The 11,647-nt window shown below is 42.6% G+C and overlaps 1 protein-coding gene across 1 annotated transcript; it reads right to left on the reverse strand.

Annotated features, from left to right (window-relative positions):
* Nucleotides 1-359: 359 nt before the first annotated feature.
* LOC310800608 (protein FAM3C) lies at nucleotides 360-11,121 on the reverse strand. Its single transcript, XM_083663237.1, has 10 exons — nucleotides 11,087-11,121; nucleotides 8,888-8,932; nucleotides 6,765-6,845; nucleotides 6,610-6,672; nucleotides 6,023-6,128; nucleotides 5,606-5,664; nucleotides 5,474-5,524; nucleotides 4,049-4,133; nucleotides 3,470-3,596; nucleotides 360-2,247 (listed from the first exon to the last, which is right to left on the reverse strand). Exons 1-10 carry the CDS (start codon nucleotides 11,103-11,105, stop codon nucleotides 2,158-2,160), a joined length of 726 nt encoding a protein of 241 aa, XP_083519363.1. The 5' UTR covers nucleotides 11,106-11,121; the 3' UTR covers nucleotides 360-2,157.
* Between the last annotated feature and the right edge of the window lie 526 nt (nucleotides 11,122-11,647).

Genomic DNA, 11,647 nt, shown 5'->3' on the forward strand with positions numbered 1-11,647 from the left:
GACACCTTTCTGACAGAAAGTGCATGCAACTCAAGATGTGTAGCCCTAACCCTACCCATAGAACCCATTGTCATTGGCCATGCCAATTTTTTCCCTCACATAAATTTAGTCTAAATTTTGAGCGTTATTTAGCACCCTTCCCAATCCCGACATGGTAGGTTGACAGGGTTGGTACCAATCGATTCCTTAGGTCTTCTGACTTCATATGGTACCCTATATACAGTATATATACCGGTATATATATATATATATATATATATATATATATATATATATATATATATATATCCTGAACACCAAAATGGTGAAAAACAGTTTAATGGTCTAAACTTCACCATTTAGTACTACATTGAGTATCACAGTTCACAGTCTTTTCACATGTTCAGACTTTCCAACATGTATGCGTTTAGAAACAAATCTAAGAATAGACATTTTCTATAAGCATTATGTTGAATGGCCTTTGCAGCTGTCTGGTAACCTCTATGTTGTGAACCTGTATTTTTGTATTGTGTAAATACAAATGTAAAAAAATAAAAAAATACAAGTACAAATAAGAATAGCTTCTCTTTTTTTTTTGGGGGGGGGGGGGGGGGGTAGTAGTTGCCTGGCAGGAAAGTTGGGGAGAGAAGGGAGGGGATGACATGCGGCAAAGGACCACGGGTCAGATTTGAACCCCGGTCAGCCATGCGAAGCCCTTTGTGATATGCGCTCTATCAGGTGAGCCACCAGGACACATGGATCCTGTTCTGTTTTATGGGTCTAAGCCTTTTTTTTATTACATTTGGCCCGTCTTGTCTCCTTGTGTAATAATGCTTGTGTAAGCTCAACCCTGCAATGCACAATCAAGTCATAATCTTATTTTTTTTCTTTTTTCAGGACAACCAGGGATGTCACAAAATTGTTATATGACCATAAAGACAAAAGAAAAAACAAAGCGGACATTGAATCTCACAAAAACTTATTCAGATCACACAGAGAACAATAATAACGAAGGTTTTTTGGCAATTGAAAATTGTTCTTCCTTTTGGGAATGTAAGAAAATTAGGAAATATTGGGAAGAAATATGGGTGGAATTGAAAGCAATATTGGGATACGAGGTACCTAACGAAAATGTACAGCGGGAGGATCAGTATTTGGTTAAAGTTTTGCTAGCAGCAACCAAGAAGGCAATCACAAGGAAATGGTATAAGGAAGAACCACCCACCCACATTCATTGGACGGAAATAGTAGAGGAGATTTTCGAAATGGAAAGACTTACACACATCCTGAGAATTCAAAAGACACAATTTGAAATAAAATGGGACAAATGGACAACTTACAAGGAAACCCCTCCTCACAGAGACACCACCCTAACCCCTGAAAGAAGACCTGATGAAGTAATATGAACCACAGAATGTAATCACGTAACACTGACACACCCAACGCTCGTTTTTTGTTTGTTTATTGTTTGTTTTGTATGTGACTAAATGTGCATAAATCAATAAAAATTTAAGTTTAAAAAAAGAAAATTGTTCTTCCAAGTCTTAGTCATCATGGGAAAAAATAAACATAACTTGCACACATCAAAAATTATTTACATTTTTCCTTTCAGTCCTTTCATTATTTCACCCAATATATCAGGGGTTCCCAACCTTTTTTGGCTTGTGACCCCACTTTGACTTCACAAAAATCTATGGACCTCAGACATTCAAATTTCGGTACATCGGTAATATCATCAGTGACATGTCACATGTTTGATTTTACCCCCCAGAATTCTGACATTAATCTCAGAATTCTGACTTTAATCTCAGAAGTCTTCTGACTTTTTTCTCAGAATTCTGATATTAAACTCAGAACTCAAATATAATTTTCATATGTGGCCCGAAACTGCCTCGGTAGTTTTAAATTGTGTGTGGTGTGTAAAAAAAAAAGAAAAAAGGTCACGACCCCGAGCTTGGGACAATAAATGTTTAGTCTGGAAAAGGACATTGTAGTTTAAGGTTGGATTACAAAGCCCCTGCCAAGGCTGCAGCCCTCCTACTAAGCATGCAGCCCTTAGCTTTGAGAGGGAATAAGGGTCGTAAGTGAATCGGATTCCATGTAACATTCAGAGTATCTTTTTTATGTTGGATCTGGTATCGCCGAACCCTGAGTGTTAAAGAGCGACAGGTCAGCAGGTCACTCCATGTACTTGGGGATGCATCCTTCCAGGTCGATCAACTCCGGCCAGCCCTGGTATTTGTTTGTTTCCTGTTGGTTTTTGAGGTGCTGGGACAGAGAGACAGAGAGACAGAGAGCTCAGGAAGCTGAGACACATCAATATTCAGGGATTTCCCGCCTCACAATGGGCCTTTGGGGGGTGACTACGCTCAGTGTGCATTTGACTTTTGAGTTAGTCTTGTCTTTGTATGTCTTTGCTAAAGCTGTGACAGCGGGGCTCTGACAGGGCCTTGCTGCAGCCGCCCCCTCCCTCTGGAATGCCCTCCCCCAGTCACATCTGACAGGCCAAAACTCATTGTCTTTCATACTCATTATGTCATCTTTCCAAAAAAGCCTTCAAAACCCACCTTTTCACTGTTGCTTTTGACCTATAATCTTTCTCTCTCTCTTTCTCATCTATTTTTAATATTTTTTCTCTCTTTATTAAAGTTGTTTTATCCTGTGTTTGTAAAGTGTCTTTGAGCACGCTCAAAAGCAACAGTGAAGCGCTATAAAATATAAATGTACATTACATTAACATAAATGTAGTGTACATCATTACATTACTCAACATACAATAATGAGTATTAATGTTCTGTAATTCCACTCAATATTTCTTATATTTCCATTCTTATATTTATTGAACACTTATTACAATAATTACTCTCTGATTAATAATACTAACAATAAAAAACCAATAATAATAATGATTTTATTAGTATTATTAGTATTATTATTAGAAGTAGTAGTAGTAGTAGTAGCAGCAGCAGCAGCAGCCTATTATTATTATTATTATTATTATTATTATTATTATTATTATTAGTATTATTATATTATTCAGAGACTAATTGTTGTAATTATTGTACAATAATGATTCCTCTAAATCTGGTTTCAAACAAAAAAAAGCCAACATTTCTCGCCGGCGAAAGTGCCCCCCACTTGCAGCCTTGTCTGTTGGCCCCTCCCCAAGTATAAAAGTCAAACTCCGCCCATGGTGTCAGGGTTATCCTGAACACAAATATAGCAGTCAATGTCAGAAATGATGGAGCAATGTGTTATCGCAGCACCCCAAGTTTCAGACATACTCCTACAAATGTGAGACTTTAACTTTGAAATTCTCTAAAATGATGAATGAGTAAAAATGCTTGATTATGTTAGTGTGGCGTCAAGGTTGTCTGGTTTGGGCCTTTGGGGGGTGGCTAAAGCCTCTTTGGGGGTTGGGGGCGCCAAAAATCCTTCTATGCAGGAAAAACCCACAGTCAGTCAGTCCATGTGAACTGAGAGCGCTTACCTTCTCAAAGCTGCTCTTCATCCCGCCTCCTTTCGCACCGACGAACGCCCAGCTGTCTCTGAAGCCCAGTGATTGGACGAGGGAGCTGCCCAGTTCACCAATCAGCTTCTTCGCTTCGTCATTTAACCTGTCAGAAAGGTGACCAGCATTTGACCACACATACAAGATTAAATGAGCCATGAAAATAGGTCTAGGTAAAACATAGTATATAGCTGGCCCGCAGTGTTGCCAACTCTTTATCAAGGAAAGTTGCTATCAGCTGCTCAGAAAGTCGCCAGATGCGGCGCCACATGATAATGTGCATATCTATATATAACTGCACTTGCTATGCACACCACAGCGTAGCCTGTTTTAATATGAACTACCGACTCCGCCTGCCCGGCCCAGATTCAGCATATGCCGGTAACCTACAGTCCCTGCTCTCAGCGGAGGGAGGGGGACTACGCTGTGTGGGAAGCAGCCAGAGTGTTTCCCCTATAGGTTTGCTGCTTTGGGGGGCAGGATGGTGTTGAATGGGGTCTGGAGGAAGGGATGTGATGTGATGTGATGTGATGTGATGATGCTGTGTGAGACATGTACTTGGTGGCAGGTTCATCATAGGAGGCCATCAGCACAGCAGAGCCTTCCTCAATGGTCTGGATGAAGTCGATGAGACCTTTAACGTCTGCAAGACAAACACCCAGTTTACATCTGGCACATTCATTTGCAGCACATGTGCACGTGGAACCCAGAAGCAGGGCTTGAGATGAACTTTTTGAGGCACTTGTCCTTCCGACAAGTAAGTCAAATTACATTTCCCTTGTCCAGGCATAAAAATAATTCTTGTAAAATTGTCATTTTACAATAATTTACTTTTTTAATTTTGTTTGCAAAGGTTTTTCTCCAACAATAGGAAACAGTTGAAGACTTTATTTGCCTCATTTAAAATGTAAATTAACTTATCAAACAGGCTTTTCACAATTCACTCAGTTCTTTTGATAAACTAGGCATCTCGCGTGCTACGTGCGCTCGATTCCTGCAGCTTGCATATGCAGCTCGGCCGCTGCGCGGCCTCGCCCACAGCTCAGCTGCTGCCTGGCTTCCTTCGCCTGCGCTATTGGCATGTGCAGCGCACAATTGCTCAACTTTGCATCACTGATGACATCACTCATGATGACATGATGTCACAATGTCTATGACATCATCAGCCATGTCACAATTGCTTGAGTGTAACCTAAAACCCTTTGCCAATTGCTCGAGTGACATGACTGATCACAATGCCTATGACATCATCATCAGTGCCTATGACATCATCAGTCATGTCATAAGGTGGTTTCGGTCAATACAATTATGTCACTGATGACCTCTTATGACATCAGTGATGATGTCACAACTTCGCATCATTGATGACATCACAATTGCTCTTATGACATCACTGATGACATCACTTCCAGTTGGGTGAAATCACTTCCGGGACAAAAATCGCAGAGCCCACTTGCTCCCTTTTAGTTATGATGATGATGATGATGATTTGGCATCATGACAAGGCAGAATAATCATCCAAAGTTTCTTGCACACCTGAGAAGTCTTGAGGCAGGTCAGGTGCGTAGGTGGAGTAGACTGCACTTAGAAGAAGGGACACCTGCACACTGTCTTCACTTCCTCATGGTACAAGACCATTTTCAAGTATATCATCATATATACTTGAAAAAGGTCTTGTAGAGAAACATTGATATTAAATTTGTGTTTGAGCAAATGAAGACAGTGTGCGGGTGTCCCTTCTTTCACAAAGCAGAATTTAAAAAAAAATGCTAAAATGGGTCACCAAATATACTCCGATGGCCGTTAATATACCTGGGCGGCCCGCCCAAGTCAAGTATGTGTGGGAAACACTGGACTTTTAACTTGTCCGATTGGGCAAGTCAATTTCTCTTCCACTTGCCCTACAAAAAAGTCCCCATCCCAGACAAGCCCTGGTGAACCCTGCCATGATCCTCGCAGCACTCAGTGCCTTGCTTTACGTACCTCCGTCATACATGTTGAAGAAGCCACTCTTGATGACGTCTCCTGTTTTCCCTGTTAGAGACAGAAGCTGCAAACTGAACCTGCAGACATTTCTTATGAGAGGAAACGAGTGAAGTCTGGTCTAACACTCACCATGCACAACAACTATGTTAATTCCACAGCCAGCGTTGTTCATCAGCTGACCAAGAACGCTGAGAGAAAAAAGGACAAAAGTCATATTGACGATATTGTAAATGTCAGCAAACGCTGCCATCATCTACACAATGAACCAGCCAGCAACCAGAAAACAACCAGAGGTGGAGACACCAGAGGGAGGACTGGATGACCAAGGAGAGGGGTGGAAAGCCAGAAGAAAATATGGAGAAGAATAATGTCAGAAAGCAGGGAGGAACTTGGAAGTGACATCATGTGAAGAGATGAGAAGAGAGCAGGAACAGACAGGAGCAGAGAGACAGGAGGAGAGACCTACAGGAACAGACAGGAGCAGAGAGACAGGAGGAGAGACCTACAGGAACAGACAGGAGCAGAGAGACAGGAGGAGAGACCTACAGCTTGTTCTCCAGGCAGATCTTTGGAGGCACAACATTGGCAGCTCCAGTCTGGATGAAGAAGCTGAAGTGATCGCGTGGACAGTTCTTCACACTGCACGGTCCACCTGGGGAGAAAAATACAGCGCTGATCAGACCCGATCAGCTTCATTGATCAGTCCAGATGAACTTCAATGATCAGTCCAGATCAGCTTCGTTGGTCAGTCCTGATCAGCTGATTGATTGACTGAATTTATTTGACAAATAAAAAAATACAATACACTAACAAGCATAGTATAAAATAATTCATCAGGATATCACAATAAAGTCGTTAAACTTATTTTGTGGTCCTGAAACAACAAACATCAATATAGAACAATCAACATTCATCAATCAAGGTTCATTGATCAGTCCTGATCAGCTTCATTGATCAGTCCCGATCAGCTTCATTGATCAGTCCAGATCAGCTTCATTGATCAGTCCCGATCAGCTTCATTGATCAGTCCAGATCAGCTTTATTGATCAGTCCAGATCAGCTTCATTGATCAGTCCCGACCAGCTTCATTGATCAGTCCTGATCAGGTTGATGTGCTGTGGTTGATCACTGACCTGACAGTGTAGTGGGCAGTTTGGGGATCCGTTTATGTCTGCCTTCAGCCAGTAATAACTCAGCTGGAATAAAGAGAGATGCAGACAGTTAAGAGTCACAGACAGATACAGGGCGAGTTACTAGCAGTAGGCTAATTTGCATTCAAAGCTCCTACCGTTGAAAACATGGTATTTCTGTAGGATGATGGTAACAATGATGAGCAGGAATGCCAACACCAACACATACTGCAGGATCCCTGAGAGAAACACGCCAGAAACATAGAAACACGTCAGACACATCAGAAACATAGAAACACGTCAGAAACACATAAGAAACATAGAAACACGTCAGACACATCAGAAACATAGAAACACGTCAGAAACACATAAGAAACATAGAAACACGTCAGACACATCAGAAACATAGAAACACATCAGAAACACGCCAGAAACATAGAAACACGTCAGACACATCAGAAACATAGAAACACATCAGACACATCAGAAACATAGAAACACGTCAGAAACACATAAGAAACATAGAAACACGTCAGACACATCAGAAACATAGAAACACGTCAGAAACACACCAGAAACATAGAAACACGTCAGAAACACATCAGAAACATAGAAACACGCCAGACACATCAGAAACATAGAAACACGTCAGAAACACATAAGAAACATAGAAACACGTCAGAAACACATCAGAAACATAGAAACACGTCATAAACACACCAGAAACATAGAAGCACGTCAGAAACACATCAGAAACATAGAAACACGTCAGAAACACGCCAGAAACATAGAAACACGTCAGACACATCAGAAACATAGAAACACGTCAGACACATCAGAAACATAGAAACATGTCAGACACATCAGAAACATAGAAACACGTCAGAAACACATAAGAAACATAGAAACACGTCAGAAACACATCAGAAACATAGAAACACGTCAGAAACACACCAGAAACATAGAAACACATCAGAAACACATCAGAAACATAGAAACACGTCAGACACATCAGAAACATAGAAACACGTCAGAAACACATAAGAAACATAGAAACACGTCAGAAACACATCAGAAACATAGAAACACGTCAGAAACACACCAGAAACATAGAAACACACCAGAAACACATAAGAAACATAGAAACACGTCAGACACATCAGAAACATAGAAACACGTCAGAAACACATCAGAAACATAGAAACACGTCAGAAACACACCAGAAACATAGAAACACGTCAGACACATCAGAAACATAAAAACACGTCAGACACATCAGAAATAGAGACCATCTTGCAATGGCATCACACCAGCATCACACCAGCCATGACATTAGTAACTTAAAACTAACTTGGGCCACAGGCACTCCTCACCTAACAGCGAGGAGTTTCACTGGCAGGACATACAGTAGCGTGTTAGCCATGCTATTTCTCACAGTTACCCTCCCCAGCTAACAAGCCCCCCTGAGGATCGGAGGGAAACAGCAACAACATGATCAGGCACTCGCCCCAACGATGCAACCTCGTGAAAAATTTTACTTGCATTTGCGCCGCCCACCCACATGGCATGGCACCGCCCACCCACATGGCATGGCACCGCCCACCCACATGGCATGGCACCGCCCACCCACATGCCATGGCACCGCCCACCCACATGGCATGGCACGTGTGTTAAAGGGCACATGCAATAAGACTTGCATTCTTTTGCCGTTTAACTGAAAGTATTAATCGGTTAATGTTGAAACGGTCAGTTATCGGTTAAACGTTATCGGTTTACATCCCTATGACACACACATGAAAACACACACGCACACACACACACACACACTCTCACTCTCACTCTCTCTCCCTTTCCCTCTCTCTCTCTCTCACACACACACACACACACACACACACACACACACACACACACACACACACACTCGGTGGAAACAATAGCAGCCATACGCTGGTGGCTGGTAAACATAGAAACACAGCAGAAACACAGCACATTAATTCCTTCAGAGGATTTACCAGCTCACTCCACCAGTCCAACCACACAGCTCTAGATTCAATGCAAAATATATATTTTTTTAAAGCAGGTCTTGTGCCTGTGGTGCATATTTTGGATTATTTGCAACCATTTACACATTCTTGAAATAATGCAGATAACTTGGCAGGAAAACTATTGTAACACACAGACACGCACGCACGCACGCACACACACACACACACACACACACACACACACACACACACACACACACACACACAGGTGAACAGTCGGTCTAAGTCAAACTTACTTCTGATGGTACGCCGGTTCATCACCTTTTGTGTTCTTGTTGTTCCTGCAAAAACAGTTAAAGGGATACGCCAACATTTTAGGAGATTCGCCTATTTGCCATCTTCCCGATAGTTTAAGTAGCATGTAGATCTCTTTCTCTCCTCTGTGCACGCATTAGACATTCTGTTTCACCCCTCACTGTTACTTGCTAATGGCAGTCTATGGGACAGCTGCCTGCCCCGTTCAGTTGCCCAAAAGACACATTCCAACAGCGCCAGACACACTCCCGTGTACATGTTGTGACTCGTGTACTTACCACGCGTGCTTACTACGCGTGCTTACCACGCCATGAAATAATAATCCAAAGTTACGGGAACCAGTCCCGCCCGGGCGCGCAACGGGGAACCGTGACAGGATCCACTTGAAAAGGTGTTCTGGGGCACGGACACGGAACACTTGCGAGTGTGAACGGCAACCGTTCCGAACCACATAGACAACGCACGGAGCGAGGATATACTGCGGGCATTGTTGGTGATGCAAGTGCACTCTGTTCCGTTTCGGAGCGCGGACGAAATGCTGTAATGTGAAAGCTGACCAGCGGGGGAGAGGGGCGGGGGGGCAATCGTTCCCGGGTACAAAAAAAAAGCAATCGTTCCCAGTGAGAAAGCAGCCTTATGAACCCATCAGGGTTTGGCACCTTGTGTGCATGACACAGAAATAAAGAATCAAAATCAAAATCAAATCAAAATTCTCTCAAGTACCCCCTGTAGTACCTCCACGTACCTCTAGGGGTACGCGTACCCCAGTTTGGGAACCACTGCTCTAGTCTGTGACAGTGGCAATGGCAACAGGGGTGACAGTGAGGGGACTGTGAGGTGCCTTATAGATACACCGTATTTGTGCAAACTTGTCAGTTATGGGAAGTAAATATTAGAATAGCCTACCACCTGCAAAAAGGGAGTGTCCTCCTACATATCCCACTTTTAAAACCCATCTCAAACAATAGCTTAAGGCAAACTATACAACACACACACACACACACACACACACACACACACACACACACACACACACACACTACACGAAGTCAATTCCTTGTGTGTGCAAACCAGTGGGCAAGCCCACCCCCTTCCCCAGGAAGATGCAGAAGTCTTTGTTTAAGATGTAATTCCTCGAATGGCCACTTGGGCTCGGGGGCAGTAGGCACATCTGCCTCCCGTTAAAATGCCCAACTTTGTAACAGGATTAAACATCTTTCCAGTTAGGGGCGAAACACGGTTTTGGTCTATATAACTAATTTCACCTTTTCATAACAACTGTTACAGGGGGGTACATTTTTATATAACTCGCCCGTTTGGAGTAAAATAGATGATAGAAAAGGGGATGATTGACAGATCGCCTGTCCAGTGATCACGCAGCTTGCCGATCACGGACCAATAGCAGGCGGAGCTGCGACTCTGGGAAACTCCCATCTCACGTGAGGTAGGACTCAACCCACTCCCTCCCACTCTGCTGACGAAAAATCAAGATGGTGACGGCCAACCTTTGAACTCCGCCAGGGAGAAGACATTTAATGGGATAGCTACGTCCATATTATTTATGTCTATGGTGCAAACACACTTTGGCAAGATAAAATAATTCTGATCTACAGTCAATCTGATTCAGAACCAATTTTAACCAGAGTTGTTGCACAATGTATATTGTCTCAGTCTCCCTAGGTACAGTAATCATATTGTTTATGCTCTTGTTAGGGACTACGGATGTAAATTAGCATTTGTGCTACAGTGCTACTATCCGGCATGTTTACATCTTGTATTTTTGTACTGATGTTCATCAATGTGCTCTGCCCCTATTAAATAAACAGACGAATGAATAAATGAATAAATCAATGAATAAATCAATCAATCAATCAATAAATCAATAAAACGATAACACTACATCATAATGACACTACACACTATATGACAGACTTTATTGTCACTCTAGTGAGTACAACAGACATATCACAGCTCTACAGTACAGTAGAACCGATCAGGTTGAGCCAGTTCACGCTCAGCTCAGTCAGTTTCAAAAGAAAGTGCATACAAATAAATGACAGAGCTGTGAATCTGAACTCATTGCAAGTTAAGAAACACAATATGAACGCGAGGAAACTCCCGGACTAACCTAGTTGCATTGTGGTCATATTATATGAAAGTGAGTAAACTCCTGGACTGACCTAGTTGCATTGTGAGCATGCTGCTGGTGTCCTGGCTCCTGTCACACTGAGGAGGAGTGTCCTGCAGAGGAGATGCTGGACCTGCCGGATGGACCAGTCAGTCCGGTCCCACCCCGCCCACGTCCCGCCCTGTTACCCAGTGACAGCCAATAGGCTGCTGGGAACTGTTCTGATTGACACCAGTGACTGCCCGTCCCAGTTCAGCTTCCTCACCTGCGAATACAATGAGAGAGGGAATCACTTTTATTGCCACAGTAGGTAATCAGAGTACACAAGGAATCTGACTTAGTGTAAGTATGCAGTGTGTCTGGTAAACCCACCGTGGAGTGCGTGACACTTTCTGAATAAACCAATCAAAAATCATGCAGCGTAGTGGTCACATCAATATTCAGAAGACAAAAGAAGAGATAAAAAAGTGCACTCCAATATATATATACAATATACACACAAATGAGAAGGTCCTGAGTGATAAATAGGAAATTACAATCCAAACATGCACAAAAAAGTGCACAATTAAAGACCTATACTATTCCTATGGCTTAGAAGAGGTTCATCTGTATA

This window comes from Poromitra crassiceps (genome assembly GCF_964638095.1).
Source record: "Poromitra crassiceps genome assembly, chromosome: 30".
Lineage (NCBI taxonomy): Eukaryota > Metazoa > Chordata > Actinopteri > Beryciformes > Melamphaidae > Poromitra > Poromitra crassiceps.